We start from the raw sequence: 18,904 nt of genomic DNA on the forward strand, positions 1-18,904 counted from the left end.
AAACCCCTCCAGGAAGCCTCCCCATGTCACCCCTGGGCCTGCTGTCCCTCTGCCCTCCCTCCCTCTGCCTGGGAGGATTCCCCTGGCCCTCCTGATGGCTACTCTGCCTCTCTGTCATAGGCTCGCCCTGTCTGAACTCCCCACTGCCCAGCACAGGGTTGGCCATCTGCAATGTCACTGACTGATGGCAGGGGAGGACTCCCTGTGGCCAGGCTGAAACAGCGAGGCTTCAGAATGACCTGTGGGCAGCCAGAGGTCCAGCCTACACGGGGATGGAGGAGAAGCCTCATTCCCCAGGCCCTGAGGCCTGCAGGCAGCCGGGGGAGGCCCGACTCAAGAGGTCCCCTCGTAGGCCAACAATGGTAACCATTCAGGCTGTGGAGAAACTCTACAACGAGGGATTAGCCAAATCCTGAGGTCTCCACTGGTGTTTCTGGGATATCCAAGCTGTCCTTGGGGAGGGGTAGCTGAGGGTCAGGGGCTCTGGGGCCCGAGGGTGGAGGTCCTACCTGCTCGATGTCCGGCTGCAGGGGACTATAGAGGGGCCGGGACTCCACGTGCTCAGGGACCAGGCCCTGCTGCCGGAGGACATGCAAGGCCAGACGCTCCTCCACTGGGCCCAGGTGTGGGTTCGGGACCCTGCCAGCCTCTGCCCCAGAGAGAAGACAAAAAATTTGCCAGGACAGAGTGACCAGGAGATGGTAGGGGGGCCTGAGGGCCTCGGGAAGCTGTTAACCCTGCAGCCTCACCCCTAGCCCAGACACAGTTCTTCTGGCCCTCACGTCTCGTTCTCTGTAAGGGAAACCTCGTTGTCCACAGGCTCTGGGCTTAAAATCCAGATTCCCCATTGCCACCAACTCTACCAAGCCTCTTCTGTAAGCTCTCCTTCCTTTTTCCCACCCAATACAAATTCTCCCCACCCTCCAAAGCCCACTCCTTCCAGGAAGCCCTTCCAGATTGCTCTCAACTCTGAGGCTCCACAAGCTCTTCTCCCAGATTGGGCATCTAAGTGCTCTCAGTAGTATTCTCTGTTTCATGCAATCTCTTTGATTAGTAGCAGTAGCTAAAATAATAGCAGTAACAGAGAACGCTTATAAAGCAGGAGCCAGGCACTGCTTTTCATAAATATTGACAGGGCTTGATCCTCAAAGTAACCCTAAAAGGTAAGTGCTATTATTAGCCCCATTTCACAGATGACAGACATGAAGCACCGGGCAGTCACACAGCTGGGTAGCAGGGCAGCTGAGATCACACACTCATTAGGAAAGGCGCATGACTGGATGTGAATACCCCTCCCCTCCCCTGCGTGCTTCCCAGGTACAGCTCTACCTGCCGGGGGTTGGGTCAGGGACTGGTACTGTAGATGGGGTGAGGACACGGCGGTGGTTCTGACCCTGACAAGCCTGGCCAACCAGCCAGCAACATGAACTTGGAGCCCCCTTGACAGAGGCCTCGACTGGTGGTAGGAGGGTCCACATGTGTCTATACACACGTACACACACAGGTCTGTGCACTCAGGTGAGCCCATGTTCACCAGCACAGATTCTAACGTACACACACATACACACGTTCATCCATCAAACCTGCCCTGTCCACTTTAATAGGTGCCACTAAGGAAGCAGCGCAGCACTGCAGAAGGACCACCGGGCCAGGAACCTGAGTCTGCCTCTAACCAGCTGCGTGACTTTGGGCGGGTTGTTAACCACTCGTGGTCTGAATGGCCTCAACTGCAAAAACAGGGAGATGTCAGGCCTCACCGACTCCAGCTTTCTGGCTTTCTTCTCCTATGAATTTATGACCATGAGCCCTGGTTCCTGTGCTGCTCACAGACTAGCAGAAAGAAATGAGACCACCCCTAAAACAGATGCATGTCCTACAGGAAAAGAGACTGGGGGAGGGGTTAGGGCCTAATGGAAAGGAGCCTGGCTCAGCCACGACCTCGGAGAATCAGAGAAACGAAGGAGGAGGAGGGGGATTTGAGGTGAGGGAGCCAAAGCCTCCCTCCCCTTTTACAACCTCAGCACCAGCTCTGACATCAAACATCTCCGAAACCAGCAGGAGGCGAGGGGCCAGCTGGGTCTGTAAATACCTCTGGGGAGTCTGAGCTGCTCTGGGTGGGCCATGCAGGCCTATGAGCATCTCAGACACGCGGGGAGCACATGGCAGGACCCTCGGCATGAGCATGAGGCAGACCCAGAGCATTAGGCAAGACGGGGGCTACAGGGCTTCCTGCCACCCTTTGGATGTATCAGGTGAAGGAGTTGTGACTGGGGGCTCAGAAGGTACCGTCAAGGTGAAGCTGGCAGACTAGTATGACTAAGTAGAAAACTTTCTCAGCCGTGGGCTCTACCCAAACTCTGACCAGTCTGCCCACACAAAGCCAGAAGCAGACTGATCCTAACCATGACCCTGACCCTGGCTTCAGACTCACCCCTCATCTTCAGATTCACCCCTCATCACCCCTCATCTCACCAGACAGGCCCCAACCTGGTCTTAGACTGAGCTCTGACCCTGACCCGCCCTGACCCTGGCCCCACCTTGCCCTCTAATTTTCACAATGGTGTCCCAGGTAAGTACTGGTCCCAAGAATACCAAGTGCAAGTTTAGTCCATCTGTGCTGCCCTGGAGAGACTCAAGGCCACACCGTGCTGGTGTGGGTTGTGTCCAGTGGTTACATCCAGCAGGAGAGGACCCACAAGAGAGAGGGCAGGAGAGGGAGAACTCACCTATTTCTTCGATGGTGTATTCTTTATCCTGAAACACTACACGGTCTGTCCGGTACACGGGGGCCTTGACTCTGCGCTGCTGGCAGAACAGGTGGAGGAGCTGAGAGGGATGGAGCTGATCCCGCCACTGGTTGGGTCCAGAGCTGAGGCCCAAACACAAGACAAAGATGAGACGCTCCAGGACACTAATGGGGGCAGAGGTGTGTGCAGTGACCTATGTACCCACACGCACGGCATCACCCACCCTTCACTTTGACCGTGGGCACCCTGTGTGATTGTTCATCATGACCGGGGAGCCCATTTCACACACAGAGAAACTGAGGCCTAGAGACAAAAGGACTTCTTTACATACACATGGAATTGGAACTGAAATGTTTCCAATGTCCAACTTTAAAGAATCAGACCCAGACAAGACCCAAGTTGGCAGGAAGTGGGTGGGGCTGGCCACACGTGAGTTCACCTTGGGGCCCAGCGGGGCTGTGTGTCCCATTGTCTGTCTCCCTTCTCCTTCCCCTCTCCAGGCCCTCTATGGTGCCTTAAGGAGAACTTGATTATAGACGCGAGGAAGAGCTGGGTTCTTAGCTTCAGATAAGCACGTTCAAATGCTAATCCCACCACTTACAAGTCCAGGTCTCAGTTTCCTTATCTATGGAGTGGGGATAAGACCTGGGCTGACTGAGAGAGACAGTGTCTGTGCTGTGCTAGGCCCAGGCTGGCACACAGTCAGGGCTCGGCCCACAGTCAGGGAAGCAGCCAGTGACGTGCACCTACATGCAGTAGGTCTGGGGGAGTCCGCAGCGAGCCCCAAACTTGGACAGCAGCCTGTTCTCCAGGTCGATAACCGTCTCCCCGATCTTTTCGTCCTTGGAGAGGAGGTCGTAGTCATAGAGGGTAACCTTCAGGTCCTTCTCCAGAGGCAGAGTGCAGGTCAGCTCGAACATCCTATTGTGGGGGGGTAGGCAGTTGTCATGATGACGCCAGCTCCCAGAGGTCACCGGACACAGCGCAAACTCAAGTGGGTGGCAAGGCTGGAGCAAGAGCTAGAAAGCCACCCCTGGTCTCCTCCTCCTCTCCCAGGACTGGCCTGCAGTCCACCCTCCTCAAGCCTCCTATAGCTCTTACAGCACACCACCCACAGCACTCCCGGTGCTGGGCTTGTCTGAGAGTGTGTGTGTGTGTGTGTGTGTGTGTGCGCGTGTGTGTGTGTGTGTGTGTGCGGTATTCCCAAATAATCTGAGCTGGGCATATAGCAGATGCCTGCCTGATGGGCCAGAGAATGGACGAATAATGGAGCACAAGGTTAAAAATGAAGTTTCAACCGGGACACCTGGAGACAAGAGATGTGAAACTCCAGAGCCAGGTGCCGGAGCTCCAGAAATTTACCAAGGGCATGGCCTGGGATCCACTTTCCGGACTCCTGGGGCTCCACCACTCCTTCTGGAGTGGGATTAAGAGAGGATTTGTGTGGAGGTTTCTTTGAAGAGAGCTCCTGCCGTGCTCTGAGACCCCCCGTCACCTCCCACGGAGGTCAAGTGTAGAAGTGCTGTCCCTTCTCCCCTGAAATGAGTTCCCTGCAGGAGGGACACACAAGCCTGGCACCCGAGCTGTGGTGGAGGAAGCACAAGCAGCTGGTAGCAGAGAGGAGGTGGGGGTACGTTTGGGAGGAGCTGAGCTCCCGTCCTGGCTGGGCACGGAACTGCAGCGCTGCCTGCGGAGGAGGGGGCTGCTGCTATGAAGCCTGTCCCACGGGACCTGGGGCTCCAACAGCGAGAGACTGTGGGGCGGCCCATCTGAGAACGGGTTGGGGGGTATGGGAGGGGGACACCCGCTACAGGGACACAGCACCTGCCACATCCCAGGAGCTACGTTAGGAGGGCTCAGGGGGTGTCTGAAAAGCCCACAGGAAAGCAAACATCTGCCGTCCAAAGGGTGCCGGATGGGGCGAAGTCAGCACTTGAGATGGGCCCCTCCTCTCACACAGGCTCGCCAGTCCTGGCCCTGCAAGTATGGCGAAGGACGGCAGGAAGGGGCGGGGGGGACACGGGGCAAAGACCCTCCTCCCCTCCGCACACACCCCCAAGGCGCACACGCTGTGCCCAAGGTGGACGCAGCTGCGAGAGGGAGCGGCTTCCCTCCAGCCGTCCGGTGCCCTCCTGATGACACATGAATGCGCGTTCTGGTTACCAACTCGAGACGGTGGGCTGACGGCAAAGTGGACTGTCTAAACCTGAGCGGAAAGCGGCCTGCCTGCCACAGTTTCCACTCAGGGAGTGAGGAAGGTCACCCGCACAGAATAAATGTTTACGGGAAACTGGCAGACAAAATCAAAGTTGTGTCTGATTATGTCCCATGAATTCTGCTGGTCAACACGTGGGTGATAGAAACAAAGAGCTTCTGCTGTGGACTCACAAGAGGCTTGATACCCCAAGCAGAGCAGGTGGCCATGATCCGAGGGAGATGGTAAAACAGAGAGGGAGAGGCGTGTTTCTACACTAGCTCCCCTACCCTGCCCTGGGCCCTCAGTGGTCCCGTCAGCCTGGGGCCCCATGCTGGCCACTGGGGTTCACCAAACAGGGTTCTTCTCTCCCACCCACCATCCTCCCCGCAGCCCTTCCCTCCAGTTCATCATTGGCCAGGACTGTTTCCCCTTCAAAAATGGCATTTCCCCTGGCTGATTGGGTCTCTCTGCAGGGCCAGCTGACTACAACTAACTCAAGAGACACCGGTTCACGAATCCAGTGTGTCACTTGACAATATCGGTACATGCCTTCTCCTACAGGTGCTAGAGAAATAGCTGGAACCTCCCTCAAGATTCTCCTTTCTCTGCCCTAAATACGCTCGCATCCAAACAGCAAGCAAGTCAGGAAGCCTGGGAACTACTCCCGTGCAATGGGCACTGCTTCTTCCTTCCCTCGTTCTTAGATTTTAGGAAGCATTTTACCCTCTTGAGTCCACATCCTTCCGCTATTTGCCACAGATGAACGTGCAACAGTAAAAGAGAATAACTACTAAATGTAATAGGAATCCTGGATTAGATCCTGAAACAGTAAAGGGGCATTAATGGAAAAATCGGCAAAATCCTAAAAGGGTCTAGAGCTTAGCTAATAGTAATGCGCCAATATCAATTTCTTAATTTTGATACATGTACCATGGTTAGGTAGGAATGTTAATGGCGGAGGAAATTGAGTGATGGGTATACGAAAACTGTAGTATCTTTGTAACTTTTCTGTAAATCTCAAATTATTCCAAAGTAAAAGTTGATCTAAAAAAAAAAAGGAGAATTAGCAAATGCATGTTCTGGGTTTCCATTTAGATTTCTGATCTTCAAAGTAATTGTTTAACTAGGAGCTTCTGCAAGGAGTCAAGCCTTTAGCGCTTAAGGAAGTGCTAGCTGAGGTTACACCCTCACAGACGTGCAAGATTTAGGGAACACAGCTTTGCTCCAGGAGATGGGGACTTCCCAGTGGCAGCCACATCTCTCCCGCTGGGCTGTGGGTTATCCAGACTGGCACCTCCACCCCAAGACCCAAGCCACCCCAACTTACTTTCCAAACACAGGCTCCAGAGTACAGGGGATGTAGCTGTCCTGGTCATTCACCGACTTCTTCCCTATGGAGATCCTGATGTAAGGATCACACTGGGGGAGAAGAAGGAAACACTTCAGCGACATAACCTTCCCAACACGCTTCTGAGGCTCCTTCATTGCTCTGCCCCTCAAAGGGGCAAGGGGGCCTACCATCAAGAAGCTGCCTCCTGCCAGGCCAGCAGCCCCATCCCGCACACCACCCCCGATGTGGGCTTCTAGCCTCGGCTCTGGCAGTGGAAACTGGGCGCCTAAGTGCCCCATACTCCCAATCCACTGCCCCACTGGGAGAGGGCGGGTGGGGGCCAGGCCCATATCCTCAGAAACATGCCAGCTAGTGTGACATATGTGACTGGGCCAAGCTGGGGTCCTGTCTGTGACCTCTGCTTCAGCAGGTGGAGAGGGAGAGAGACGGCCAGACTTTTTCAGCCCAATGCAGCCTCCCACAAGCAGCAGCATTCCCTCAACTAGCCTCTGGAGCAGCCAGGGCCAAAGAATGTTTACGGTCAGTCTCGGCACCAGGAAGGCTTGAAGTATATAAACTTGACCACAGCCACGTCTTGGAGGCCATCGGTGGTGCCTGGGTGGGGACTGTTCCATCTCTCCCTGTGATCTCCCAGCAGGGCATGGGCAGCTTTTCTCACCTTGAAAAGCAGGGCACCAGGGATGGGACACCAGGCCCCTACCCACAACCTAGGACACAGGCTAGGCCTGCACCTGTCTAAGGAGACAAGAGAAGACCCTAGCCTCGTACCTCTGAACCCCACTGTCCCCCACTCCTGCCTCGCCTCTTACTCTTACTCTCTCTTCTCAAATTTACTCTGTTCCTCCCCCCATCTCCGGGTAGCTCCAGACTCCTGCCCTCCCTCAAGCTCCCCTCCTTCACTCAGGGTCAGGACTAGAGTAGGTCAGTGAGGTACTCGCCTCAGGCACAAAATTTAAGAGAAAGACAAGAAAGCTTAGTAATCAAAATAAACAACATTTTAATGTGATATTTTAAAAATTAAAACCAGCACCAACAGTCCATGATGAAGAAAATATCAAAGTTTTAAATAAAGACAGGATCAGGACTGCTGATTTTTCCTTTTGCCTCAGGCTCCGCCATGGCCAGGCCAGCACGGTTACCCATGATGCCCTACCCCTCCTTCTTCCCTCCCACCCCACCCTTGAAAGTCCCACAAAGTCCTGCCCCAGCCTACACCGTCAATGTCCCTTGTCCTTATGCCTTATCCTTGTGCTAAACCTACACTGAGTCTGCTCTCAAACCTTTGCCAAGGTTTCTGACTCCTCCTAAAATATGGTTTTCTTCTCCCTCCCAGCCTATCAAAACTCCATCAATGCTTAAGAATCCTATTCCTTCCAGGAAGTCTTCCCCATTATTCCAAAGTCTTGTATTGACTTTGGCCTTTTCTGACCTGGAACACTTGGCCTCGATAGAACTCCAATGCAGTCCCACCTCAGGTTTGTACATCTTTGTCTGGTGTCCCCACTTACTGTGAACTCCCTGGGGCAAAGAGTGTATCCAAATTCTGCAGCCTCTTTGTACTCCAGCCTACCATTTACTCCGGGGGAGGTGAGAGCTCTAGGAATGTTACCTTCCCATTGGGGTCCTTGGGCTGCAGGCCAAATGCTCGGATAATGTAGATGCGGACCAGGCATTCCTGGGGCCCCTGGGAAGCAAGCTGGTGGAACTGTCTTGGGGGGATGGGGATGGCCGGGTCTTCTGGGAGGGGATAAATTTTGAAGAGGCCCTGAACAGAAGGAGGGGTCAACTTTAATTTTCATCCTCAGTGTCACCAATACAATCACCACTATGTCCCTTACTCTCATGTCTGCCAGAGTCATCACCACTGCGATCACTAAGCCCAATGCCATCCCATCACCCCCACCACATTCTGCATCAGCAGCATCACCGTCACCACCATCATCTCCATCACCCACATGGTCACCAACTGCAGCACTGGGGTCATTACTGATGTTACTACAGTACTTCTGCCCCCACCTCCTTCACTCATTGCTACCACTCCAGTCTTGGGCCTCCCTGGGTTAGAGATGTGTCCTCAAGGACTTACCTTAAACTCCCCAATGACAGATGGGTCTTCCATCTCCTCCTGAGTCTTGCCCCGGTAGAGCTTGAAGGTGTTACAAAAGTCAGACAGGCCCTCAAAGTCCTTCACATTCTCCAGTGGTGTGTCATAGACCTGCCACATGGGGCGACAAAAGAGGGGGACAAAGGAAAGACGGAAAGAAGAGGGACAGCAAGGAAAGAGGAAACATGACAGTGTTCAAGTAAAGGAAAGGAGAGAAAGGACAGAGAAGAAAATGAGGGGGAAAAGCCATAAGCAAATTAGAGAACAAAGGTCAAAGGGGAAGGCAGGTGGGAGAGGTGGAGGTAAGAGAGGGCGCCAAGAAGGAAGAGAGGCAGAGAAGAAGAGAACAAAGGCAGAGATAAAAAGGATGCAAATCATGGAGATGAGAGAGAGAAACGGGGTGGGGGGGGGAACCAGAGAAGGGAGTAAGAGGGGAAGACATTTGTTCAGCAACGTTGGAAAACAGGGTCTTCTGATTAATCCAATATTCTAGATACCCGAGAGTCATCAGATACATGGGTGGTGCATTTTTTGAGAATAAGATCACAGTCAAACAAATAAATGAAAAGTTAACTGACTTTTTATTTGAAGATCAAGACAGAACTCTAGAAGATTCACAAGTCAGCAAAATACTTACTGTCCAGGATGTCCAAATGGCAGTGGATCAAATACTGGGCTGAGGATGTCTTTTGAGCACCACTTTAAATTTGTCAACTCAATTTATTTGTCTCTCCTCTCAAACAATGACTTTTACTTGTTAGAGCATTGTTTAGATTTAAATGAAGCAGTAGTCTTCTATTATAGATGATAAAATGTACTTAATTAATAGTGATATTAACCCACTTAATATACATGCTAAAATTTGTTATAATCTGAAACTGACCGGCAAGATAGTCGGCCCTCCATATCTGCGGATTCCATGTGTTGAATCTGCAAATATGCAACCCGCGGGCACAGAGGGCCTACTGTACTTCAGGTAAGTCCCTTTCTCATCTCGCTAAACATTTTTTCTCATTAGGCTGAGCTCTAGTTCTATCTCTTCCATGAAGCCCAAGTTCTATCTCTTCTAAGAAATAATTAATTACGTGAGTGATATAGGTCCATTATTAAAAACTAGAAAATGTAAGTAGATATAAAGAAAATATTATTATTGCTTTAAATTCTGATTTCCAAAAATGACAACTAATTATTTGGTTAACATTTGGTATGTATCATTTTGAATATTTTCTTGCCATATTTCTATAGTTGCGTCATTTCAATCAAAAGACCAATTCTTCGAGGTGTCTATACTACTGCTTTCACTTTCTTATTTCTACTTCTATTTCTATTATTTTCTTCTACTATTTTAAGGATTTTTTTTCTTCTAATTTCTTCAGCTGAAATTTTAATTACTTTGTTCCCTCTTTTCTGATAAGGAAAACACTTATTGCTATGAAATTGCCTCTGCTTACTACTGCCTTAGTATTGCCCCATTTGCTTTCATGTATAATGTGTTCATTTTTCTTTTCTTGGCATTCCATAATTATAGTTTTATTTTTAATTTTTGATCTAAAAGCTATATGTGTAATTCGTTTTCTTTCTTTTGTTTTAACATAAGTTTTTAAGGCTATAAACTTCCTCTGAATACTGCTTTAACTGTAACCAGTAAGTTCTAAAAGGTAGGGTTTTATCCTTGCTTCCCAGATATTCTGCAATTTCTCTTATATTTTCTCTTTCACCAAGAATTGTTAAAAGAGAGTTGATTTTTAAAAAATTTTCCAGATAGAAGTTTTCTTGTGCTTTTGAGCTTGTTATTAATTTCTAATTTTATGGCATTATATTCAGAAAACATTGTCAGTGTTTCGTCACTTTTTGAAGTTTATTAAGATTTTCTTTATGCTCTATCACATGGTCGATTTTTGTTTTGGGGTCTTTGAAATTAATTTTTATTGGGGTATAGTTGCTTTACAATGTTGTGTTAGTTTCTGCTGTGCAGCAAAGTGAATCAGTTATACGTATACATACATCCACTCTTTTTTAGATTTCCTTCCCACTTAGGTCATCACAGAGCACTAAGTAGAGTTCCCTGTGCTATACAATAGGTTCTCATTAGTTATCTATTTTATACATAGTAGTGTATATATGTCAATTTTGTAAATGTGCCATAGGGGTGTCTCTATTTTCAAGCTACCAGGTTCAATCAGGTTAGTAATTACTTTAGTCTTCTATATCCTCTCATGCTTTTGTCCCCTTGATCTGACATGAACTGAGAAAAGTGAATTAAAATCTCCCCCACAAACCAGTATATTTCTATTTCTTCTTCTATCTCTTCTAATTTCTGTTTTGTAAATATTGAGGTACTATTTGGCACATAGATATTCTCATGACCGTCATAACTAGGAATTGCAGCATTTAGCATTCTAAAGTGCCGTTCTTTGTCTCATCTAATTTGGGGGACCTGTGTATGCTCTCATCTAATATTAAGATTGTGACTTCTGCTTTCTTTTCATCTGCATTTGCCTGGCACACATTTTCCCAATCTTTTATATTCAAACTTTATGAAGCATTTTATTTTAGAGTTAGATTTTGCTTTGAGATCTGATTTAAATTTTGTGATTAATAAATGATTGATATGACATGTATTTATATGACAGATATGTTTGGTCTGGTTTTACATTTGTATTATATTTACATAGTCATGTAATATGTTTATATTATACTTCCTAGTTTCATAGGGTTTTTCTAAAAATCTTTGCATGGTCTGTTTTCTGTGTGTGTGTGTGTGTGTGCGTGTTTTAGTTTTTCTGAGAGCTAAAATGACCTGAGTTTATGCTCTAATATTATTATGTCTTTAGGGGCAGTATTCATGGGTTCCCCACTATAGCAATGATAAAATAATCAAATTTTATCTTCCTCCCTCTCCCTCTCCATCACCTAGTTTTAGACAATATTATCTGTCTTAATGTTTATGTTTGTGCTGTTTGCTTATGATTTGCTTATATGCCTATTATTTGATTTGCCAATTTTATTATTTATATATTACATATATTAATAGCATAAACATACCTTTTTAACCACCTTTTTAACCACTTTACAGTTCAATGACATTAAGTACAGTCACACTTTTAGGCTCCCATCAACACCATTTATCTCCAGAATTTTTTTCATCCTCCCCAGTTGAAACCCCAAACTCACTAAACAATAACTCCCTTTCTCCCCCTGCCCCCAGTGCCTGGCAACCATCATTCCACTTTCTGTCTCTATGAATTTATTACTCTAAGTACTGCACATGAGTGGAATCATACAGTATTTGCCCTTTTGCAACTAGCTTATTTCACTTAACATATGTCTTAAAGATTCACCCACGTTGTAGCATGGGTCAGAATTTCCTTCCCTTTTAAGGCTGAATAATATTTCATTGTATGTAATTACCATATTTTGTTTATTCATTCATCAGTCAATGGACATTTAGGTTGTTTCCACATTTCGTGATTTGCCAATTTTAAATAATATCTGTCAATTCTATTTATTCTGTAATATGACTATCAGTGCCCTTACTCTGTATTCCATCCTCTTTCCTCCTTTACCTAACTTTTGTCAGTTTTATCATTTCTACATTTTCAGTATATATGGTATTTACATTCTGTCCAGTTACCCTAACCCTCCCATTTGTTTCCATCTTAGGCCTAAGGTAAAATATGCTCACAACCAGTCCTTTTGTTATGGTTTTCCCAGTTACATCCAAGTTGAGATGGCTCCTAGATGAGCTCCAATTCATCCCGTAGGAGTCCCTCAAGACAGGCTCCTGGGAGCCATACTACCTGTCTCCTGAACGTGAACACCTGTGTGTCTGTAGCCTTTATGCTTGAAGGGCAGCTTGGCCGAACGTCAAATCCTTGGGTCACCCTTTCTTTCCCTGATGATCTTACACATGGTGCTTTATCATCTTTGGGCGTTAAATGTTGTAGAGAAAGTGAAGTCACTTTGATTTCTTTCCTTTTTTAAATTATTTAAATTTTTGTGGGGGGAGAATGTATGACTACTCAGAGAATTTTTTCTTTATCTCTAATGTCCAATAACTACACTAGAATATGTCCCTGGGTTGACCAATCTGGGTCAATTTTTCCTGACACACAGCAGACCTTCTAATATGCGTACTCAAGTATTCTTTCATTTCAGTGAAGTTTTATTAAACTATCAGCTGTTTGTTTTAGTTCCTTGTTTGGGTTGTCCTCCTTGCGGACTCCAATTATGCAAATGTTGGATCTCCTTTCCCTGACTACTATGTTTGTCATTTTCTCTTTATTCTTTTATAACTCTTTCTTTATTTCCATTTCATTCTGTCCTCTATGCCCCTTTCTGTGTTTTCCAATGTGGCCATTCTGTCCTGTGCTCCTTCCAATTTCATGTTTTCTTCTCCTTCTTTCCTGAATCTTACTAGCTCATATTTCACATCTTCTCATCTCACCAGCCCTTCGTTCTTTTATTTCTGCTTGCATTCTGACCACCCTATTTCTAAAAAGTTAACAGCAAAATCTTTCATCTCATCTGTTCCTTGGAGAAATTTTTCTGGTGGGTATATATCCTCTTCTTTTCGTTAAGTCTTGCTATATATTTTCTCTTCTTTTTTTCATAGTATTTTTAAATTAATACTGTGCTAATTTTTTTTGTTATTACTTGTCACTAAATGTGTTAGATTTTCCTAGACCAGTTATTTCCTTTGTTCCCATAACAGAGGCAGGCTGTTCCCTACAAATATGGTTCATCTGTGTGATTCTTGTGTAGCTCCACCTTCTCTGTTTTCTCTGAACCAAATCAGGTCTAAGAAGCTGTTGTCACCAGACTGAACCTGTCTCCAAAGTTCCCATGTCCATTGTTGTGAACAAAGGATATATTTTTATATTTTACAGTGAAACTTCAATTTCGGGAATTATATTTTTAACTATCTGTAATGAAAATTTTCAAGCACACACAAAAGTAAAGAGAATAGATAATAACTCCCCATGAATCCATAGCCTGTCTTAAATAATTATCAACATTCTTTTATTAGGAAGTATGGGGTTTTCTGAGATCGGCTACCACTATGACCTTTCATCATTTTCATGCATCTTCTCTTCATTTACTGCCGAGTGGCTTCTACCCAATCTCAGTTGCCTTTGGACAGCCCTTACATGTATTTTGGAGTCTGCGGGTTTTATTTGTTTCCAACTTTTACTGAAAATGAAGTTCGTGGGTTTGAATGATTTCCAAAGAGAAAAAGTGAAAAATGCTGACTTATGCAGCCATGTTCATACTGGAAGTCCCAATAAAATACTTTTTAAATTTCCAAGTGGTTGGTCTTTTTGTTTAAACTTTTGTTATTAATTTCTCATTTTATTGCATTTAAATCTGTCTTGTATGATTTCTGCTTTTGGTAACCTATTACTAACCTAATATGTGATCAAATTTTGTAAGTGTTCTCTGAGCATTAGGAAAAATGCATTTTCCATTTTTAAATTATTTTTATCCTCTATTTTAAAGCTACTCTTGATGTAGCTTAGAAAATATTTACCTCGTTATTCAGATCTTTTATTTCCTTATTTATTGGTTGCCTGTTTCATCTGTCTAGGAAAGAGGTGCATTAAAATCACCACTGCAATTTTAATTTCTGTAATTTCATGCCTTTATTTGTGTGAGGTAGTACTTTATATATTCTTATCCATTTTTGCTTTAAGGATTTCTAAGCTTTATTGTTCCAAACAGTAATGTTTGAGAGTTTTTGCACTGAGATGTATATCTTTTATTTATACAAAACACTCCATTTTGTTTCCTTTGCTTTTTACTTTAGTTTCTACCTGTTTCTCTTTTGTTCGCACTTACTTTATTTTGTTTGCCAAAATATTTACTATTTTAGCCATTCTAAGTTGTATTGTCTTAGATGTGTCCTTTAAAGACGTTATAATGAATTTTGACTTTTGATGAAGTCTGAGTCCTTATCACTTAGTAAAAGACTGTAACCCAGTTTTATTTATTAGGAAAATTAATATTCTTTTTCTATTGTGTTTTTCTATGATTTCTGCTTTTCTGTGCTTTCTTGCTGTATCTTTGTTTTCTATCTTTCACTATTGTGACTATGAGTTGTCTTTTTTTCCCTATGATAGCAATTTCCAAAATATGGGTTTTTTTCCCCCCACCCATTGTGTACTCCATTCTCTCCATAATACTACAAGCTATTTTTCAAAGACCCATGTTGGTGGTGGTGGTTACTGATCCCTAAAGAACCAGCATTTCTTCCAGATCTGCTTTTCCCCCCAGAAACAGGTTGAATGCATTTTGTTTTTAGACAGCCCATTTTCACTGGGAAACTGTCACAGATCTCAGAGAGGTCAAGCTGGTGGGCTGGGTGCCAGTTCAGCATCCGGCATCTGAGGGAGTGGCAAGGGTGCCACGGCCATGGGCCACCCTGGCAGGAGTCCTCATTCTTACTTGGCTTTTCTCATTTTTTGGCAAGGCCACAGTACCACATGCCAGACTTAACGTGTCGGACCTTCTTCCTGGTACGCAAATAGTTCTGTCTCTTTGCCCAGCCTCACACACCCACCTACCAAGTCAACAAAGAACTTGCTGCCTGGGGAGGCCTGAGCCTTCTGACTGCTGCTGCCTGAGGCCTCATCTCTGCCCCTCCAGGTCTCCAGGTACAATGACATGGGGGCGTCCAACGCACCAGAGGCAGCTCTGGCCACCTTGTGAGATCACCTTCCATACTGGTCACCCACCACTCCAATAAGCCTCAAGCCCCCTTCATCTAGTCTCTGTCAGGGAGCTCCTTGGGCTTTTCTTGCGTGTCTGACAGCCTTGGCCCCCTCTTGCTCTCTAGGTAGGGCTGCCAGGTTTAGCAAGTGAAAATACAGGACACCCAGTTAAATTTGAATTTTGGATAAACAACAAACAGTTGTTAGATAAGTACGTTCTGTGCAATATTTAAAGCAAATTTATACTAAAATATTATTCATTATATATCTGAAGTCCAGTGTAACTGAGCATCCTGAATTTTACCTGGTAACGCTCTCCATGACACTAGGTAACTCCTTCAGGGAGTAATTTTGAGTCACCTCTGGTTATCTTTTTTAAAAGTAGACTGCTTTTAAAAAGTATAACTGTATTTGTGGAATTTCCTCAAAATACCAGAATTTGGCTGACTCATCCCTGGTTTTGTGTTGTTTTTCGGGCTCTGGGGTTTTTTTCCACAGAAACAGAGTTTACCATATTTTTATATGTGCTAGGTAATTTCTATCCCAGTTGCAGAGGTGGGGGAATCAGAGGTACATTCTCACATTGACTCTCCTTTTTATTTTAATGGAAAATTTTTATAATAGAAAAGTTCAAATAACTTTAAGAGAGACAGAATGGTATAACAAATCCCTAAGTACCCATCTCCAAGCTTTAACAATTTTCAATATTTTGCAATTTCAATCAACTTTAATATTATGAACATCTATCAGAGGGTGACCCACATCATCTAAATAATTCATCCTTACTTTTCTTGAGCATTTTAAAACAGATCCCAGGTATCATTTCACCCTTATATATATATGCATATACATATAGGTATACATATATTCTCTTTCAGTTGCATCTCCCGCTGCCCAGTGCACGTGCCCAGGGACTGCTAGACTGAAGAGGACATTGTGAGGAGGGCTCACCTTTAGAGTGTCGAAGTCCTTCTCCAGGTAGGACCCGCACTTTTCCCTCTCCCCTATCGAGGCAAAGAATTTGCTCCACCAATCAATGAACTCCTCCTCCTGAGTGGGTAGAAAAAAAGAGACTGTTTCAGAAACAGAATTTGCCAAGCAAGTTTCTTCTGGACCAACACCAAGCAAGGCTGATGGGCTGGCCTGGACTGCAAATCTCTCCTGCTGGTGTGAGTTCGGGGGAGCAGCGAGCTGGAACTCTCTACCTCTCCAGGGGCCAACTGTGCAGTCAGGAGAAAGGTCTTCACACCTGCTTGGTGTGGAGAGGCAGAGGCTCTCGCCCTGGCCCTGCCTACCTGCACTGTGTGATTCTGTTAAGCTCTTGGGGCTTCCCTTTTCCTTTCTGTGAAATGGGCATAATCATCACAGTCCCCCTGCATTCCAGGGGCATACTGAAGCTAAAATCAGAGGATACATAGGGTAACTCTTTGGGGGGAAATGTCAATAAAGTGTTATTTATTAATAAAATACAGTAGACCCAGGAAAACTCAGACCCCAAAGGGCTATCCTGATCCCCGCCAGACCACAGCCAAAAAAAAGCTTCCAAAATCAGAACTTAGTCTCCTGCAAGGTCAAATCAAGGCAGAGTCCCTGAAATTCAACGAATACTAAGTGCCCATTATTCAAAAGACACTATGCTCAATGGGGGAAATTAGGTGAGGAGAAAGGAGGTTTGTGACAACACACTCTCTGCCCCTTCCTTCCTTCGCTTATTCATATCTGTGGGCAAAGGTGGATGGGCCTGTTGGGGTACACACTGGTCTCCCCGCCGTTTAACTCTTCCTGGACAAGGCCCTCTTGGCTCTTGTGTCTAGAATGCAACTTCAGCTGTGTCCTATGCAGGTGTCTGGCCACTCAGGGAGTCAGCAAGCTCTCTGAAGGTGGGATTATCACTCTCCCTGGTCTCCCCCAAAACCCACGCAGGCCCAGGCACTGGGTCTGTGCTGCCGGTAAAGCTCACCCGGTTCCATGGGAAGGGCCCAGGACAAGGTGTCGGGAGAGCCCATTCTGGGGTCCGCTTTCCTCCTCTGTTTGAGGCGGTCAACTACGGGATCTCCCAGGAGCTTGCTCTGATTCCATAAAATGAACTGAACCCCATCATGAGTTTCTGGAAATGCTGGTGCTCCCTTTAGACCAATGCCCAGTCCGTCAAGCTCCACCTTATTAAGGGTTAGGACATGCTGCTCTACCTTATTAAGGGTTAGCACATGCTGCAGGCAGACCAAGGGAACTTGAACAGGTACAATGGGGAGAGCGTGGACTGAGGTTCTCAGAGTCTCCACCCATCCTGGAAGTACAGCCCTAACACCATGTGTGTGGCCAGAATATGGTGCCTAGACAGAGCACCAAGTGGGTGCCAGAGTAAGGCTGAGTCTACAGAGAGTCTCTGTCTGACCAACTTACCAGAAGGATCTTCTGCAGCCAAAAGGGGAAAAGAGGTTCAGATGGGTTAAGATACAGGGTAGCAGAGCTTTCTGAGTTGTAATGACTCTTCAAACAGCCAGCAAGGCAGACACCGCCCATGATGTTTTAAGTTCAGTTTGAAGAAAAAGATGCCACGGATGAATAAACATACACAGACACACATAAACTCACCCAATCACGGACACACAAAAGAACATATTTACACAATCATGCCCAAGGAGATGTATATGCTGAAACACACATATATCCCCCCAAAGTACACACGCTAACACACAGGCCAATAGGTACACAGAAGTAGGAATGGTTAGAATGGAATTCAAGTTAGCTGTTTGATTCCTCTTAAGTCTTTCTTTTCTTCCCCAGCTCAGATACTTAAAGATCTGAGTTTATGACTCAGGCTCAGAGTCAGGCATAAAAAGGCAACAATCAGTGTGTTTTGTACAAGGAAATGACAGGAACACGATAGCTGTGGGAAAGTCATTACATTTCCCTCAGTCTTGAAAAACCAAGTAAATTTTTTTTAAGAAAGAATATGGAGACAGAGACTCTGAGTAATATGATTAACAGTGTCATTTAAATACACAAACATCACGTAATCTAAAAACAGAACTTACACCTTCTTTTCCAGCACCATTGGAGCACTTAGAAAAAATTAAAAGCCACGTAGCCAATGTCAATAAAGTCCAAGGAATAAACCCATTACCAGTCACACTCTCTTACCTCAATAATAAAACTAGAAACTAATGAGAAACTCAAAAATCAAAAATCCCAACCTTTTAGAAATTTAAAGATGTACTCTTAAAACCCTTCTGAGTCAAGGGAAAAACCAAACCTAAAATCACAGATCCTTAGAAAATACCAAGAGTAAGAGGGCTATGCCTTAAAACTTGGTAGCCAAGTCTGTACTCAAAAGAAAATTTAGTCTTAAATATGCTTGCTTTTATACAAAAAGAATGAAAATAAATAACCTGATAACTCAAGAAATTAGAGAAAAGTAGGAAGATAATTTGAAAATGATGAGTAGAATTATGGAGAATATTACAACTGATAATTCAATTCCAGAGCAAACTTTCAAAAGACCAAAAAAAAAACATTAGATTATTTACCAAATCTAATGTTAAAAAGTAGGTACACCATTAGGAATAAGAAAGATCAAATAAAAAGATATTATGGGGCTTCCCTGGTGGCGCAGTGGTTGAAGAGTCCTCCTGCCGATGCAGGGGACACGGGTTCGTGCCCCGGTCCGGGAAGATCCCACATGCCGCGGAGCGGCTGGGCCCGTGAGCCATGGCCGCTGAGCCTGCGTGTCCGGAGCCTGTGCTCCTCAACCGGAGAGGCCACAACAGTGAGAGGCTCGCGTACCGCCAAAAA

The 18,904-nt window shown here is 45.7% G+C and overlaps 1 protein-coding gene across 1 annotated transcript in view; it reads right to left on the reverse strand.

Annotated features, from left to right (window-relative positions):
* DYSF (dysferlin) overlaps window positions 1-18,904 on the reverse strand; it is a 199,741-nt gene that overhangs the window by 22,945 nt on the left and 157,892 nt on the right. Inside the window, exons 41-48 of the mRNA XM_089922488.1 lie at window positions 17,513-17,524; window positions 16,061-16,159; window positions 8,382-8,510; window positions 7,905-8,060; window positions 6,272-6,363; window positions 3,498-3,668; window positions 2,727-2,869; window positions 510-649 (exon numbers count right to left, since the gene is read on the reverse strand). Coding sequence (XP_089778614.1) covers window positions 510-649; window positions 2,727-2,869; window positions 3,498-3,668; window positions 6,272-6,363; window positions 7,905-8,060; window positions 8,382-8,510; window positions 16,061-16,159; window positions 17,513-17,524 — 942 coding nt within the window. The remainder of the gene's footprint in view (window positions 1-509; window positions 650-2,726; window positions 2,870-3,497; window positions 3,669-6,271; window positions 6,364-7,904; window positions 8,061-8,381; window positions 8,511-16,060; window positions 16,160-17,512; window positions 17,525-18,904) is intronic.

The sequence above is a fragment of the Delphinapterus leucas genome, chromosome 13 (genome assembly GCF_059928025.1).
Source record: "Delphinapterus leucas isolate spDelLeu-1000000601 "Yukka" chromosome 13, BTC_Dleu_Yukka2, whole genome shotgun sequence".
Classification (NCBI taxonomy): domain Eukaryota; kingdom Metazoa; phylum Chordata; class Mammalia; order Artiodactyla; family Monodontidae; genus Delphinapterus; species Delphinapterus leucas.